Consider the following 16,830-nt stretch of genomic DNA (forward strand, 5'->3'; position numbering starts at 1 on the left):
TGTCCGGTGCTTTCTCGTTCGTGTTACACGTTCCAAGACCCGCTCGTTCAATCCGTCGGCCATTCCCACAAAAACCGAGTAACGCTCGCGCTTACTTGATTACTTTCTGAATTGGCACGCATTCGATCGTCGCGCCGCCGATGTTGTCCCCACGCCATTAATCGCGTCCTGCACGCGCACACAATAGCCCCCGCCCCCCTCGCCCCGAGTGCTCCTCCCCGTCAGCGCTCCGCCGCACCTACATACCCAGTGGAATGTACATACACAAACCCCCTACAGCAAATGCCATCCCCTCCAAATGCCAAACCGTGTTTGTGTGCCCGTTGCCAAAGTCAGTCCTGCATTCCACCCATCGCCTAGTTGCCAAGTTTCCCACCTCTTTGTCACGCGCTGGCAACTGTACGGCAGACCAAGAATTCCCATGCAGTACATGTATTACTCACATATTATACGCAACACACTTACTTCCTTTGAGCATTATCAAGTCCTTTCCACGTTGTTCAGGGGCCGGCAGTAGTGCAAGGGCCTCGCCGATGGGGCCAGCTGTGCCACCTGCAGTACACAGGCACTCGTGCAATCACAGCACATCCAACTTCTCGCGAATGCCTTGGAAATGGGTTGTGCTGCATACTTCACTGCCTGCACTCGAATGGACTGCAAACGACCTTGTGCTTTTATCCACACGCGCGCTGGCACGCGCCCAAAGCAGCACGCCCAATGCAATCGCGCAACTCCCAAGCCCCACATGCAGCCGCACGCGGCCTCGCCCCGCACACGTGTCGCCCCCGCAGCTAGTTCGCGTCAGTATGCAAAGCCACCGCAATGCCGCCATCAAAGTCTCCAATCCCTCGCACGGCATACACACACACACACACATACACGCACAGTGTCGGCTTTCCCACGACTCATTTACTTTCTGGACACAACAACACAACACACGCGCGCTCGCACATTGGGCCGCAGACAACTGTTGCTTGCGCCTGAAGCGCACGCTCCTTCCCCACCTCCACCCCCTGCCTGTGCTCCGCCAGTTTAGCTTGATTTGGTTTAGTTTGAACTGGTATTCACAGCCCCATCCTCCTCCTCGTTCCCTTGCAGCCACGCATGCTCCACTGAATGCGCTCGCTGCTCCTCCACACCTCCATGCCTCGCCCACGCCACCCCACCCCCTCACGAGCGTCATGCAAGATTCCGGGTAAGGCCAAACCTCCTACGCACTCCGTTGTGGTCCTGTGTTCATTTGGCATGGGAATAAACTACCCGCCCACTCCCCAACATCACGTACCGCTGCCGCCGCCTATGTCCTCCAGCCGCCGCCGCCGACGCCGCCGACGCGGCCCGCCATGATGGCTGCCTGCAGCTGCACCTGCCGCATGCCGCGGTCCTCCTCACCGCCCAGCTTGCCGCTGGTGAGGATGTACAACAGCGCTCGCAGGTTAATTGATCCCAGCACGATTGGCTTTAGCGCCTTCGGGTTTACGCCATTCTGCGCCGACGCTGCGTCCGCCTGCTGCTGCTGCTGCTGCTGCTGCAGCGCGCTCCTCCTCGCCTGGCCTGCGCCCCCCTCCGTGCCGCCCGCCACCCCCTCCGCCTCCTCCGCCCCGTCCCCCTCCCCCTCCGCCCGCGCCTGCTCCTCCAGCTCGGCAGCGTTGGTGACGTCCAGCAGCCCGCCTCCCTCCTTGGGCGGGTCCGCCAGCGCGCCGCCCGCCGCCAGCCGCCGCATCAGCGCCGGCGCCATGCCCTCGAACAGGGCCGCGTACTCCTGCAGCGCCCGCACCGTGTAGCGCACCTGGGGGTTTTGGGGGGATGCATGGGGTGGGGTTTGAGGTGCGTGTGTGTGCGTGTGTGTGTACACGTATGTGTTAGCAGCACAAGGTAAACAATACGCACAGGGCAGTGTGTGAACGGATACATAGCATTGGACGCGCCGTGTACGCGCGTGTGTGTGTGTGTGTATGCGTGTGTGTGTGTGTGTGTGTGCGTGTGCGTGTGCGTGTGTGTGCGAGTGCGGATAGTCATACTCGACGCAAATACCGTAAACTGTGACCCAGGGAGGAACATGCCAGAGCCCAACGTGAGATTGGGGATGCGGTTTGGATTGTCCGGCTCTGGCCTGCTGCACACACACACACACACACACACACACACACACACACACACACACACACGGTATTGGTCCGTAACTGCGCACGCGTGTTTGGCGGCTTTGTTCCGTTTGTTTTGTGTTTAACACACTCACACACACACACACACACACTCTCTCTCTCACACACACACACACACTCACACACTCATCACACACTCACACTCACACACACACACACTCACACACACACACACACACACACACACACACACACACACACACACACACACACAACTAGGACGCACACGGGTTCACGCCCCCCCGCCCGCACCTTGCCCTCCGGCGTGAGGAACTTGGCCACAAAGTGCTGTGAGGCGTTGGCTATGGCTCGCAGCTCGCCGTCACGCGCCGGGTCCTGTGTGTGTATGTATGTGTGTGTGTGTGTGTTAATAAAGAGCACAAAGAAAACAAAGCGCAGTGTATGTGTGTTGGTAAAGCGCAAGGGAGAGTGTCTGAGTGTCTGAGTGTGTGTGAGTGTGTCATGATTGTGCGAGGCAAGAGGCGCAGTCGGGAAGGTCTCAGAGCCCCGCCAGGCGCCCATAGCGGGCCGTTGTCTGCTGCGGACCCGCACCCCCCAACCCAACCCAAGCCAGCCCGAGCCTCAAACCAGATGCTGCTACTGCCAACTGTGTCATCTCCCTACAAGCCGTGCCGTGCCGTGCCGTGTCGTGTCGTGCCGTGCCGTACACACTCACGCCGTACTGCGTCAGCAGCTGCAGTACGTCCGCGGCGTCGTACTCCAGCACGTGCTGCCCGTGCCTCAGCGAGCGGTAGTAGTACTCGATCCAGGGGGAGCGCTCCCGCAGCACCACACTGTTGGTCTGTGGGGGTGCGTGGGTGGGGGCGTGGGTAGGTGTGTTTGGGGGTGTGGGGCGGGTGTGTTTGGCGGTGGGGTGGAGGGTGTGTGCAGACAGGCACATCCACGTTGGAGAGAGTGAACGGGAAGGTACGTAGCACGCAGGACAGCGCCTGCAATGCGGTGTCGTGCGGGAAATGCTCCCCAGCAAAACACTCTGCCAGGTGTCCACAACGTTGTTCGTCGCACCACAGACACACCGCAGCCACGCCACGCCCACCCCCTCCAAACCCACTCACCCACCCACCCACCATCCACCCAGCCACCCCCCTACCTGCATGATGTACCCCAGCCGGCTGCTGCTGACGTGGCCGTCCGCATTGACCAGGAACTTGTAGCGCGCGTGCTTGGACATGCCCACGTACGGCCGCTGGGGAGGGAGGGGGCACGGCGCGTGGGGAGCGAGGGGTGAGCTGAGGGGGGCAAGCTGGGAAGAGGTTGAAGTGGAGCGCGTGTGTGGGCAGGTGTGATCGTGAGGGCAACACGGCGCCTGCATCGTGCCGTGACCGACAGCGCCGCGAACAAATATCTGCCCATGGTGCTACATGATATTTGCCCGGCAGCACCGCAAACGCAATATCCAGTGCCCTCTGCCCCCTGCCTCGCTCGCTCACTTTGAGTTTGTCGGGCATGCTCCAGCCGCGTTTCTTGTTCTCCACGAACCCGGCGTCCAGCAGCTGCGACCCGGGCAGGCTGGAGCTGAGGCGCGCCAGGGCCACACGCGTGCAGTTGACGTCCATGGAGTTCTGTGTGGGTGGGGGTGTGCATATGTGTGTGTGTGTGTGGGGGGGGGTTGGGGGGGATGTGTGTGCATGACTGTGTGTGTGTGTGTGTGTGTGTGTGTGTGTGTGTGTGTGTGTGTGTGTGTGTGTGTGTGTGTGTGTGTGTGTGTGTGTGTGTGTGTGACTGTGTGTGTTTGGGAAACGGGTGATAGAGGTTGGGGCCAGGCATGACTTGTTAGGGAAGAAGGCGACATTGAAACGGCGCCCCATGCGGGACTGCCACTGCCCATGCCCCCTGGACGCGGCCACACCGCCTCCGCGTTCTGTCTGCTAGAGTTTGGCTCACCCTCTTCTTGCTGCACTGGGAATAGTGAGCACCACCGCCACCCCATCTGGCCCCCCCCCCCCACTCCCCTCTGCCCGCCCGCACCTGCATGGTTGCCCTCAGCAGCGCACGGGGGTCCTTGGCGGCCCAGGGGAAGAACAGCAGGCGGCTGAAGGCGTGGCCCAGGTGCGGCAGAAGCACGTCGCTGTCGATGGACCTGGAGGGGCGTGTGTAGGGGGTTGGGGGTGTGGGTAGTTAGGTAGGTAGGTGTGGGTGTGGGGTAGGGGGGTTGCAAGGATTGGTACAGAGAAGGGTAGCGTGGTAGACAGCAGGTGTGGTGTTGGGGGGGGTTGGTGGGTGGGCGGGTGGGTGTGTGGAGGGGGGGTCCAGGGATGACTAGTTAGGAGAGGGAGATGTTGAACCGGGGCAGCGCTGCACTGACTCCACACCTTCCGAACCTGTCACGCCTCATCAACCCCAACGCACTCGTAGGCCATCCCTATTTCGCTGTTGTTGTAAAGTGTCCTGTCGTTAGTTTTCCCATCTCCATTCCCCCTCCCCTTTCCCCTGACCCTCCGCCCCCCTCGCCCTTTTGCATTTGGTTCGGTTTAGTTTGGGCTGGTATCTACACCCCCCGTGTCTTGTCGCTAGCTTTCGTGATGGAATTACCCCTCCCCCTCCACCCCCTCCCCCACGCTTCCCCACCTGTTGGCCGCGGCGTCGAAGCGCTTGTGCACACACACACACACACACACACACACACACACACACACACACACACACACACACACACACACACACACACACACACACACACACACACACACACTTACACACACTTACACACACACACACACTTACACACACACACACACACACACACACGCCCCGCGGCCCACTTCCCCCTCCCCATCTCCCCTTCCTCTGCCCTTCCCCCCACCTGTTGGCCGCTGCGTCGAAGCGCTTGTACACACACACACACACACATCTCCCCCTCCCCATCTTGCATTTGCCGTCATGCATGCGCCCATGCCATCCCCCGCCTGTTTACTTGCTCGTGGTCGCCCACCCTCCGTCTCTTTCCTAAATCGCGCAACCCCTAGCATAGTTAATTGGGCTGGGACTGGGCTGCGTGTTTGCCCTTGCTCGTCGCGCGCCGCCGCGCTAACATGTTCCTTCGCTCTTGTTCGTGACACTCCCCTGCTGCCGCCCTGTGCTCTGTTGTTTTCTTATTCGCTCGTAGGTGAGAATTTCATCGAGGATTGGGCGGGAGCTTGGACTTAGCGGCCAGGAGTAGCGACGCGGAGCTAGGAATTGTAGGAGTGCCTGGGCCTCACGGTACCGTGAGCACATGCATGGGTTTGCACCCTTGAGAGCGTGTGGACACTAATCCCCCCTCGAGGTTAGAGTAGCGGGGGTTGCGTGATTTCCGGTTGGTAAGACCGGCGGCTCACCGCAGCAGATATGCGAGGTAACTTCAGGTAACATCCGTAAACCGTCGCTTTGCTGCATCGCATACACTGTCTTTGCGCAACGTTTTCCTTGTGCTCTTTAACACACATCTCCCCCTCCCCATCTCCCCCTCCCTATCTCCAAGACCCCTTCCTGCACCCACCTGTTGGCCGCCGCGTCGAAGCGCTTGTGCAGGCTGAACAGCGGCACCCTGCATCCGCCCAGCTGGCGGCACACGGGCGTGTCGTGCAGGTTGAAGCCGAACACGCAGTCGGGCAGCGACAGGCCCAGAGCGCGGGCGCCCACAGCCAGCAGCCGCAGCGCGCGGCCGATCTGGAGGGGCGGGGAGGAGGAGGAGGGGTTGGAGGGGGATGGAGGGAGATGGAGGGAGGAGGAGGGGGAGGAGGGGGATGGAGGAGGTGAAGGAGGAGGGGGTGGAGGAGGGGGTGGAGGAGGAGGAGGAGGAGGAGGAGGGTGGGAGGAGGGGGTGGAGGGAGATGAAGGAGCAGGAGGGATTGCAGGCGTGACTACGGAGGTTACGAGCCTGTTGGGCAAATGACCACTCTTCCACAAATCCCAGCCCTCTCCCCACCGTCCCACCACACCGCCCTCCACCCTCTCACCCTCCGCCGCAGGTAGGGCTGGTTTGCCACCCCCGGCGGCAGGTAGCGGTACAGCCGCCCCGACCGTATGGCCACCACCGCCGCCACTTGGCCGCCGTGCGGGTGCGACACCAGCCGGTGCAGCTGCTCGCCCAGGCGCCGCAGCGACAGACGCTGCCCGCCCGACTGAGGACAGCAGGCGGGCAGGGTGTAAATACCAGCCCAAACTAAACCAAACCAAGCTAAAACGAAGGGGGGAAGGTGGGGAGGTGGTGTGTGTTTGTGCGACACACGTGGGATAGAATGGCACGGGTGAAGCAGGGCGGGCGGCCCACGCAGCAGCAGCGACCAAGGACTTGCCCCAGACAAGGCCAGCCCCTGCCGCCCACCGCGTCCCGACCCTGCCCCTGACCCCTCTCCCCTGCCCCCTCTCCCCTGCCTCTGCGCCTGCCCCCTCTCCCCTGCGGGCCTATCAGCCCACCGGGGTCCTCCTCCCCTGTGCCCCCCCGCCATCGGCCCCCCACCCCACCTGCGCAATCTTATCGGTGAATTTGCGCAGGTCCTCAAACAGATTGGCTCTGAGGCGGCAGCAGCAGCAGCAGCAGGTGGCAGCAGGTGCAGCAGCGGGAGCAGCGACAGGAGTAGCGTCAGGAGCAGGAGCAGGCAGGAGCAGGAGCAGCAGGAGCTGCGTTGGCACGGCCGTGCTGTCATGAGCATGCACTTTTTGGACCTCTGGTTGGTATCGATGCGGATGTTACAGAGGGGACAGTCCCAGCACCCGAAGACGCCGAGCCATCACATGCTATCAGGGCCCAACTTGACTCCACCAACCCCGACTTTGCTGCAAACCCTCCCGCGGGCAAAGTTGGTATCGAGTTGCAGTACACGTGCATTTTGACGCCGCCGCCAACCCACATGGCAACCCCGCGGAGCCCCCGAATGGGTTGTGCACACAGCTGCTCCGCTGCCGCCGCCGCGGCCACCGCTGCCGCCGCACACGCACCTGAAAATAGGCTCCCACTCCTCATCGGTGCGGGCGGGCTCGTAGCCGGGCGGCGGGCGCCGGAAGTCCAGAACCTCCTGTGTATGGCACGTACACACACACCAGCACACTTTGACCCACGCAGGCCACGCTTAGCTGATTGCGGACATGCCCACATTTGCCTGAGCCCGCACGTTGGAGGGATTGTTAGCCAGGTATTGTCAATTGGAAGCACAAGGTTCAGCCCCCCGAGGACACGAGAGACACAAAAATAACCGGCAGCGTGCGGCTGGGTCCGACGGGTTTCGCTTCGTCCAGTGTGGAAGAGTGGGGGCAGCTGCCCTGCGCCTAATGGCGAGATTGATTGTTATGCAGTAAACACCTGGTATATGTCAGGATCGTCGAGGAAAGGCAGGTCCGCGAGCGTGGCGTTGCGCGCCGCGGCCGTGCTCCGCGTCGCAAGAAGTCCTATCAGCGCCACGCACAGTGCCAGCTGTCCGCTCTGGCGCGCCATTTTGTTCGAGCTCTATGCTAGCGCCGGCCAGCTCCGGTGCATCGTGCGAGAATAAGGGCCAGAGTCCTGGCTTACAGTGCAACGAAGGACTGATTGCCCAGGGAGTACAAGAATAAAGCAGGGGTTTGGGCCGACAATGTTTCCACAGGTCGATTTCTAAGAGTACAACAATGCAGCAGCTGTGGGCAAGCAAAGTCTTACTGGGACTGGGAGACAAAATTGGATGGGGGAAACCCCATGCAAGTTTTGTGCAAACACAGCCCGTTCTACAGTATTGCTTGTGCTATCATCATTATCATATAGTGTGCTACTATTTTGCAAGACCTGCATACTCAGCTTGCGTTCTGGAGACAGAGCTTGACTATCTCCTCGCTCGTCTTTTTTCGCGTGCTTCAATCCAAACTGCCTTCATACACGGGTGACACCATTAGTTAACGCTGTTGATAGCCTGCATAAAAGAAGGTTCAAGCCTTAGACATTTGGCCGCGCGAGTCAGCGCGCGCGACAGCGAGCTCGCGCACTGCCTACTAGACGTACACGTCATGAAGTGTACTATAGCAGTATGAAGCAGCAAATCAGTGTATCGGGCCCGTCCTCAGCATGAGCACGCCCCCGCGCAGCACGGGCCCTTCAGCGGGTGCTTCCCCCGCCGCTTCCTCGGCCCGCCCGCCCAGCGTGTCGCGAACTGTGGGCACGCCCACAAAGGATGCCTCTCGAGCAGCAGCGACAACAACATCAACGACTGGCCAAAGCACCTCCAGGTCTCATACCAGCGCTTCTAGCAGCAGCAGAGCTGCGGGCGCATCGGCGGCATTGAATGCCCAGGCGGAGGCGGACATGGCGGCGCAGCTGCAGGAGCGGCTGGCTCAGCTAGGTGCGTGGAGGCCGCCGGGAGATAGAAAGGGGAGGGGATTGATGTGCTTGGGCCGCTGCACTGCTGCTACAGCTGCAATGCTGCTAGCGTGAAGCGTGCTCTACTGTGGGAACGCGGTACCGCCCGGGGGGGGGGGGGGGAGGGCGGACCCGCGGCGCCCCAGGTGGCATGACTGTATGACTGTATGAGTGGAGTGGTGGAGCGGGTAGTGACGGCGCCGGTGGTCACAATGGGGGAAGGAGGGGAGGGGTAAAGGATACGCACTGTCCTGCCGTGATGCTTCCTGTGACGGGGCGGGACCGCGGGGCCGGGGGCCAGGGTTAAATGGGTCCGGAAAGAAACATGCCAGGGAAGGCCCAAGTGAGAGGACGGCGCGCCAGAGAGCGCCAGGGGCGGGTTGCCATCGAGGGAGGAGGGCAGTGCACCCAAGCCGAATAGCGAATAGCGGTCGCATTGAGATTACGGTTGTGATGGCGGGGTCGGAGCGGCCGGTGCAGGCAGTCGGGCGGGGCAGGCGGGCGGGAGGGGAGGGGGGTTGTGAATACCAGCCCAAACTAAACGAAAGGAGGCAGGCAACCCGACGTAGCGGGCTTGCGTGTGCTGTGCTGGGTGTTGGGCACGGACCGGAAACCAGGCGCGACATTGCGAACACACACCTCACCTCCCCACACCCTCCACACCCTCCACACCCTCCACAGAGGCTGACACCCAAGCCAGTCAGGACCAGGCGCAGTGGACCATCAAGCAAAACAAAAACACACTCTTGGCGCTGAAGCAGGTGCGCGTGCGTGCGTGATGGTGCGGGTGCGTGCGTGGTGGTGTGCTGTGTGTGTTCGGAAAGCACAGAGGGAGGGTGTTTGTGTGTCATGACGTGCGCGGATACGTGTCATGTCTTGATGTGTGTCTTACGGTACTTGCACGCTTGTGCCCCTGTACACACACGCGCAGGAGAACAAGGACCTGTCTGCGGAGGTGTCGCGGCGGGGCGGCAGCAACGAGCTGCAGGTGGGGGCCGAGAGCGTGTGTGTGTGTGTGTGTGTGTGTGTGTGTGTGTGTGTGTCTGTGCGCGCGTTAAAGAGCCCAATACGCCTCCCTACACCACCACTGGTACCACCGCCACCACCTCCACCTCCAATGACAATGCCGCCGCCGCCCCCATTCAACTGCGCCATCGTCCCATGGGCGGCTGCCCTTTCCACCGGGTTGGGCTCGGGCACATAACCCCCTCCCCCCTCCGCCCCCTCCGCCCCTACCTCTGCAGTGCAAGTCGGGCAGCGCCACGGACGGCGGTAAGGTGGTGGAGCGGCTGGAGCGGCAGGTGCACGAGCTGAGGCGGGGGCACGACAAGATCGCAAAGGTGTGGGTGCGGTGTGTGTGGGAGGATTGGAATGAGGTAGGGACTAGGTGGGAGGTTGTTTCCACCCATCCCATGAGGAGACAGCAACAAAGGAGGAGCATAAGTGGGGGGCGGGGCGGGTTATATGCCCGAGCCCAATGGGGGGTGGGATGTGGTGTTTGTGTGTGGGGTGGGTGTAGCGGGTTTGGGGCCGCGAACACGGGGCTGCTGCTGCCGTCGCCTCCGGCCCCCGAGCCCGCACCACCCCGCACATCTGTTGCTTTTGTGAACAAACAAACCAACCATCCAACCACCCACAACCAACCAACCAACCCGACAGGACAAGAAGACGGCGCTCCAGAAGCTGGACAACCTGCATGACAGCCTGAGGGACCTGGCCAAGGTGGCGGCCGGCGCCGCGCCCTCGCCCTCCGGCTCCGGGGCCCACTCCCACTCATACTCCCACGCCGTGCCCGTCAACGCCTCCACCGCCTCCTCCGCCTCCGCCGCCACGATGGCCGCCATATCGGCGGCGGCGGCGGCCCTGCCCGCCAACAGGTGTGTGCTCACAAGCACCATACCTAAACTTTTCCCACACTGCCCTGCCCCTCCCCACCGTGCCACCCTTCCAGCGCCCCACCCCCATCGCCCTCAACCCGCTACGCCTTCACTTTGTAATCAGTCATGAATGTTACCTCCCCTGGCTACAACTCCGCTTCTTCTTGATTTAATCATGATTGCAAACCCCCTGCCCCTGCCTCCCCCTGCTGACCCCCCCCTACCCCTGCTGGCCCCCACACACACAGCCCGGCAGCGCGCGAGCTGCGCCAGCTGCAGAACCGGCTGGACAAGGCCACTGTGAAGGCGGACGAGGCGTACAGCATACGCAAGACGTACGAGCAGGTGGGCTGTTCAAGCAGGGGGGAGGGAGGGGGGAGCGGGAGCGGGTGAGCAGACTGGAGCGGGGGGGGGACGGAGAGCTGGGTTTGGGCGGCGGCAGCGGCGGCCCATCACCGAGCTCTCGCACTTTCCGGTTGTGCAAATGTTGCTGACTGCCATGTGCTTATCACAGCCTCGCAACCTTACTACCGAACCTGAGTTTTGCTTGCCTTCCTTCCGCTACGGTACTTATGGTATGAATTGTCTTGACCGATGACGCAGGTGCTGGAGAAGTTGCGGGTTGAGGAGCCGCTGCTGGAGGCGCGCATCCGCGGGCTGCAGGAGCAGAGGGCCACAAAGCAGTCGGCGATGCAGGTGGGCGGGGAGGGGGCCGTGGGGTTTGCAAAGATGGTGCGAAGAAGAGTAGCAGGGTAGACGGCGGTGGGGGGATGGGGTATGGGGCATGGGGTACGATAAGTGATGCAGTGTTCCTCCTCTCTCTACATTATGCACGCAGCACACACTCTTGTTTTCCTCTTTTCTTACGCTCGTTTCTTTCACATGCCCCAACGCCCTCCCCTGCAGGCCGCCGCCCTGTCTGGTCGTGAGGCGCATGCCGCCAAGGAGGCCGCCAAACAGCAGCTGGCGGCGTTGGCGGAGGAGCTGGCGGCGGGGCGGGCGCGGCGGGGGAGGGTGCTAGCGGAGATGCGGGAGAAGGTGCGCGTGGGGTGGTGGATGCGGGGTGTGTGGGTCCGGGGGAGGGTTTACCGGGGGCGGGGGGCAGGAGGTTGTTCGCACCATGCCCGGACTTACAACTTGGCGTCATTGCCACAACAAGGCAGTAGTGCCTAGATGAGGCCAAGTACAACCTCACATCCACCTCACATCCATTTTCCAACCACACACACAACCACACACAACCACCACAACCATTACGACTCCCCCCCCCCACACACACACACTCTCTCGCGCGCGCACGCAGGCCGCCACGCTGCAGCAGACCAACCGCACCCTCATGCAGCGGCAGTTCCAGCCCCTCGTCACCTCCTCCTCAGAAGCCGCAGCCCACCCCGACTCCGCCGCCGCCTCTCCAGCCGGCAAACCCAGCGCAGCACCAACCGACCCAACCAACCCAACCGCAGCCGAAGAGGCGGACGCGCTGCACGCCTCCTCGCTGTCAACCGCAACCGCCGCGGCGGTTGAGAGGGGCGAGGGTGACGACATAACCGCCCGGGACTTGGTGGTGCGGCTGTGTCGGGCCACGGGGGCGCGGCGCGTGTCGGAGCTGCTGGCACGACTGCTCACACAGCAGGTGGGGCGTGTGTGGGGGTGGTGTGGGATTGGGTGGATTCTGGGGGCTGTGGGGGGTTGGGTGGGTTGTGTGGAGAGGGGATGGGGTGGTGTTGGGGAGGGGGTCTGGGATGGAGGTTGGGGATGGTGTGGTGGTGATGGGATAGGGGTTGTTTGCCCAAGCCTAATGAGTTAGGTCCCAGTGGGGTGGGGAAGGGGTGGGAAAGGCGTGGGGAAGGCGGGGGAAGGAAAGGTGCAGGTGGTGTGCAGCAGGAACGGCAGAGAGTGTGTGCTGAGTCCACTCTTTGCCCCCGCCCACGTGCCAACATTCCCTTTACAACAAACACACACACACACACACGTATATACACTTCTGTCGCCCTGTCTCCCCCAAACACACATATTAGACACGTTTTAACCTACACGCACATTCCACCAAACACACATATCAAACACTTATTAAACACACGCACATCCCACCCTGCAGGAGTCCTACGCCAACCTGGTGTCGATGCGCTCCGCCGCCACCACCCAGCGCCTGGCGCTGGTGCAGGAGCTGGAGGTGGGGGCGGGGGAGCTGGGGGGGGCGTAGGGGCTGGGGGGTGGGGTGGGGGGGCAGGAGGGGTGTAGGGGCTGGGGCAGGGGTTCATAGGGGCTGGGGTTGGGGCGGTGGGGCGGTGGGGTCAGGGGGCTGTAGGCTGAGGGAGTTGGCGCCTTCATTCCCGCTACTAAGACTAGGCGGAGGGGGAGGTGCTGAGCGCCGGTGAGGAGGGACGCCGGCATGTTGTGCGGGTGTCGTGCTGGAGAGGGCGGCGGGCAGAGAGCGATAGAACCGGTCTCGTCGTGTTGCTGCGCCACTCCTGCACTGACGGGCCGCCTTCCACTAGCATGATTATGAACGTACCCCCCCCACCCCACCCCATAATACACACACACGCACACACACTCCCCCTCACTCCCCCTCACTCCCCATCACTCCCCCCCTCACCCGCCCCAGGTCCTGCGCTCCCACCGCGAGGAGCTGCGTGGCGGCGGCAAGATGTCCACCCAGCGCCAGCTGGACGCGGCGCAGGTGTGTGTGTGTGTGCGTGTGCGTGTGTGTGTGCGTGTGCGTGTGTGTGTGTGTGTGTGTATGTGTGTGTATGTGTGTGTGGGGGAGGGGGGTGTGGGTGTGTGTTTTGGGAAATGGCAACGCCTCACCTCGTCTACTGCATTGCGACCTACAAACCCCAGCACCCACACCCCAGCACCCGCGCCCCTACCCTGCCAAACCCACATACCATCACGAACGCCACCCACACACCCACCACCACCACCACCACCACCACCACACGACCCCTCAGGAGGAGCTGCGCGAGGCGGCGGCGCGCGCGGACGCCGCGGCCTCCTCCCTGGAGGGGCTGCTCAAGGGCTGGGCGGACGTGCGGTCGGGGCTGGAGCACCTGGCGGCGCTGGTGGCGCCGCTGCCGCTGCCGGCCGGTAAGGTGTAGGCGGGATGGGCGGGCTGGGGTGGGCTAGGTGGGGTAGGTTATGTGCCCGAGCCCAATAAGTCCCAAGAATTGTGGGTGGGCTAGGTGGGGTGGGCAGGGTGGGTGGGTGGGCTAGGTGGGGCCGGTGTGGTGGTCGTGGGCCGCGTGGGTGGGGTGGGTGGGTCAATAGATGGGATTGAGGTCTTTGCGTGTTGTTGTAGCGCAATGAAATACCGGTCACAAACTGGGTTGTCAACGTGGGAGGGAATCGTCACCCCGTGTGGGCTGGGCTGGGTCCGGGTCGGCGCCTGCTGCTTGCCTCTTGCGGCCTTGACGCCCCCTACCGCCTTTGACGCCCCCTGGTCCTCTGGTGCGACGTCATCGCGCAGGCGGGCAGCCGGCGGTGCCTGTGGAGGACGAGACGCTCGGGGACGTGCTGGCGCAGGTGGGTGGTGGCTGGGGGTTGGGGCTGGGAGAGGGGAGGAGAACAGCATGCAGCATTCGGAAGATGGTGATCGCCTCATGACGCTTTGTTTTCCTTGTGCCCTTTACCACACACACACACACACACACACACACACACACACATACACACATGTCACACACACACACATGCCACACACACACACATGCCACACACACATGTCACACAAACACACACACACATACACACACCTTCACATGTGACATCACAGATTGAGTCGCGGCTTCACAACGCCTACAAGCTCATCGCCACGCTGCCCAAGGCGGCGGAGCTGCTGGAGGCCAACTACGCCGCACTGAGGGCCGACACGGGCGCCTAGCTGCTGTGCTGGCGCCTAGCTAGCTGTGCTTGCGTGTAGCTGCTGTGCTGGCGCCTAGCTGTGCTGGCGCCTAGCTAGCTGTGCTTGCGTGTAGCTGCTGTGCTGGCGCCTAGCTGTGCTGGCGTGTAGCTGCTGCGCTGGTGTGTAGCTGCTGTGCTGGCGCCTAGCTGTGCTGGCGTGTAGCTGCTGTGCTGGTGTGTAGCTGCTGTGGAGCGTGTTGCTGTGCTGGCGCGTAGCTGTGCTGGCGTCTAGATAGCTGCTGTGAGGAAATGAATGCGCACAGTTGTCTGGCTGCTGTGGAGCGTGGGGAGGAACGCCTAGGCAGGGAGGATGCAGCAGCGGCGGTGAAGGGGTGGGGGGGGCAGGCAGCGCCCAGCTGGGGCCTAGGGGGTAGGGCAATGTCGTGTCATGTCGTGGCGCTGGGGTGGCAGGAGGAGGAATAGGTGGTCGGTAGGAGGAAGTTGGCTGTGGTGGGTGCGGTGTGTGCGGTGTGGGTGGGCCCTCTGACTCTGAGCCCAAGGGGCTGACGGGGGGGTTTGTAGATACCAGACCCAAACTATAGCAAACCAAGCCAGGGCGGTAGCTATTCATGCGAACGTGGAAATGCCGAGGAAGGGGCGGGCTGAGGCTGATGCAACGGGTGCGTGCTGACGTGTCGTATGGCGTGGGTGTGGCTGACTCGCTGTTGAGGTTAGGCGGGTACGACAGGGTACGACTGGACGTGCGGACCAGGGGGCCAGGCTGCGGTGGACCTGGAGTGAGGTGTCCCCCCTGCTGCCCGCAACCCCCACCTCCCCTCTGGGCTCTGGCGTCGACTTCATGGTGTGATGGCGACCCCCGCATGTGCATAGCGGTAGCTGCGAACTCGACTGACGCCCCTCTGACGGAACCACGGAGGGAGTGGCGGGACCGCGGGACTGCACCGTGTGGGGCGGGAATACAGCTGGCGGCTGCCTGGCTGTGATGGGTGCGGCGTAGATGGTGTGGTCAGGCCCTCTGAAACTGAGCCCGAGGGGCTGACGGGGGAGGGGGTAGCCATTCATGAGAACGGTTTGTATCAAACGTGGGAGTGGCGAGGGAGTGGCGGCACCCGGCTTGCAGCCTGCCGCTGCCTTACTCTGTGCGGCTCAACTGGGCGGCGGTGCGGAGGCCTGTCAAAATCCCCAAGGAGGCCGAGGAGGCAAGAGCACGGCATTCGGCAGCTGCTGACACGGAGACAGTGAGACACATAGCGGGGGACACGGCCAGGCGCCAGGTCCGCCCCACCACCCTTCATGTTCTAGACGTATGTGGTCAGGGGCACACCAGTGCCCCACGTGGCGACCACCCCTCCCCACGTGTGCTCCGCTCGTTGTTCGTTGGTTCTGGTTTAGTTTGGGCTGGTGTTTACAACCCCACCCGTCCTTTTGCGGCCCGAAGGCCAGGGGAGTCGGCTCGCTCTCACACAGCCTCTCCCTCTGCCTAACAGCGGCACTCACAGCACCCACACCCACGCCCTAACAGTAACAACCCGCAAATGCTGGCCACGCGACCACGCCCCGTTACCGGATGAGGGCCCCCCAAAAAGGAATACCGTTGCAATGAATCCGAAAACGTGCCAAGTGCTTGAGCTCCCGCACGCGTGCACACGCGGCATGCATGCGTCATCCAGCAGCCACAAGGAAAAAAGAACGCACGCGGCGGAGCGCCTTCACACATGCACAACAGAACTGATTTGCGCCCGCGCGACACACAGCTACGAAGCTCGCTCGCCTCCAAAAGCGCCGACTTCCCAGGAAAAAGAATCCTGCCAGCATGCCCATTGCAAAACGGTATCGCCATACCTGCAGCACGGCAGTACCGCCGCTCCTGCTGCTGCTGCAGTGTGTGCGGCAACGCACACGAAGGCCGCCCAAAGCGCCATATGGCCGCACGGGGTGGCATACCTGGCTTGCCACCTTCATCCCCACCCCCACCCCCACTTTTGCGTTGAGTTCATTTAATCATTTTAGTTTGGGCTGGCCGCTATCTACAACCCACCTTCACCCCACACCCGTCGCTAGCCCCTCTGCGCCATCAACCGATACCGCCACCAACCCAGCCCAGCCCACCTCATACACATGCCAGCTCAACTCACCACGACACACCACACGGCTCACCCACCCAGCACCCCAACCCAGCACCCCACTCACCACCCCATCCCACCCCACCCCACCCCAGCCCCATCCCCACCCCACCCCATCCCATCCCATCCCATCCCCATCCCATCCCCAGCCCAGCTCATCGCCCGGTGTTGCCCTGCGCCGCGGCGGGGCAGGTCTCCAGCGGCGGGCTGACCACGTTGAAGTGGGTCTGGTCGTCCAGCACCAGCCGCAGCGGCCCGCTGCGCCGCTCCTGCGCCTCCATCACCGCGCCCGCCACAAAGTCCATGGCGCTGTGTGTTGGGGCAGGAGGTGGGGGGCAGGAGGGGGGAAGGGGTAGGGGTGAAGGTATCGGGCAGGAGGTGAGGAGGGGGAGGGGCAGGATAGGGGAAGGGGCGGGGCCAGGTCAGGAGCGGGGTGTTCAGGCATGACTACCGGGGTATTGTGCCATAGTGCACTG

The 16,830-nt window shown here is 62.7% G+C and overlaps 3 protein-coding genes across 4 annotated transcripts in view; 1 reads left to right on the forward strand and 2 right to left on the reverse strand.

The window, feature by feature from the left end:
* Positions 1-11: 11 nt before the first annotated feature.
* Positions 12-7,759, reverse strand: CHLRE_08g361150v5 (uncharacterized protein). Its single transcript, XM_043064819.1, has 11 exons — positions 7,468-7,759; positions 7,107-7,183; positions 6,633-6,681; positions 6,125-6,289; positions 5,665-5,834; positions 4,155-4,266; positions 3,617-3,748; positions 3,277-3,372; positions 2,842-2,967; positions 2,418-2,501; positions 12-1,789 (listed from the first exon to the last, which is right to left on the reverse strand). The coding sequence occupies exons 1-11, from the start codon at positions 7,597-7,599 to the stop codon at positions 1,298-1,300; spliced, it is 1,635 nt and encodes a 544-aa protein (XP_042921820.1). The 5' UTR covers positions 7,600-7,759; the 3' UTR covers positions 12-1,297.
* A 136-nt stretch (positions 7,760-7,895) lies between these two features.
* On the forward strand, positions 7,896-15,421 carry CHLRE_08g361200v5 (uncharacterized protein). 2 transcript variants are annotated; one of them, XM_043064821.1, is made up of 14 exons: positions 7,896-8,473; positions 9,172-9,251; positions 9,422-9,478; positions 9,735-9,830; positions 10,150-10,367; positions 10,616-10,712; positions 10,971-11,063; positions 11,274-11,405; positions 11,671-12,000; positions 12,466-12,540; positions 12,976-13,050; positions 13,322-13,457; positions 13,837-13,892; positions 14,143-15,421. In XM_043064821.1, exons 1-14 carry the CDS (start codon positions 8,200-8,202, stop codon positions 14,248-14,250), a joined length of 1,827 nt encoding a protein of 608 aa, XP_042921822.1. In that variant the 5' UTR covers positions 7,896-8,199; the 3' UTR covers positions 14,251-15,421. The 2 variants fall into 2 exon arrangements, with proteins under 2 accessions (XP_042921822.1, XP_042921821.1); XM_043064820.1 differs by having other exon boundaries at positions 14,143-15,121.
* A 203-nt stretch (positions 15,422-15,624) lies between these two features.
* CHLRE_08g361250v5 (uncharacterized protein) overlaps positions 15,625-16,830 on the reverse strand; it is an 8,184-nt gene continuing 6,978 nt past the window's right edge. The window contains exon 11 of the mRNA XM_043064822.1: positions 15,625-16,663. Within this exon, the coding sequence (XP_042921823.1) occupies positions 16,510-16,663 (154 nt within the window). The 3' untranslated portion in view covers positions 15,625-16,509. The remainder of the gene's footprint in view (positions 16,664-16,830) is intronic.

Source organism: Chlamydomonas reinhardtii, chromosome 8 (genome assembly GCF_000002595.2).
Source record: "Chlamydomonas reinhardtii strain CC-503 cw92 mt+ chromosome 8, whole genome shotgun sequence".
Lineage (NCBI taxonomy): Eukaryota > Viridiplantae > Chlorophyta > Chlorophyceae > Chlamydomonadales > Chlamydomonadaceae > Chlamydomonas > Chlamydomonas reinhardtii.

Bases quoted from the DNA above. Each gene is read 5' to 3' on its own strand.
- CHLRE_08g361150v5 (XM_043064819.1), bottom strand. From the start codon at position 7,599: ATGGCGCGCCAGAGCGGACAGCTGGCACTGTGCGTGGCGCTGATAGGA. The intron at 6,290-6,632 runs GTGGGGTGGGGG...TGCTGTCCTCAG, and splicing joins TCACCGATAAGATTGCGCAG to TCGGGCGGGCAGCGTCTGTC. The intron at 3,749-4,154 runs GTGCGGGCGGGC...CCACCCACACAG, and splicing joins TGCTGAGGGCAACCATGCAG to AACTCCATGGACGTCAACTG.
- CHLRE_08g361200v5 (XM_043064821.1), top strand. From the start codon at position 8,200: ATGAGCACGCCCCCGCGCAGCACGGGCCCTTCAGCGGGTGCTTCCCCC. The intron at 11,064-11,273 runs GTGGGCGGGGAG...CCTCCCCTGCAG, and splicing joins CAAAGCAGTCGGCGATGCAG to GCCGCCGCCCTGTCTGGTCG. The intron at 13,893-14,142 runs GTGGGTGGTGGC...GTGACATCACAG, and splicing joins TCGGGGACGTGCTGGCGCAG to ATTGAGTCGCGGCTTCACAA.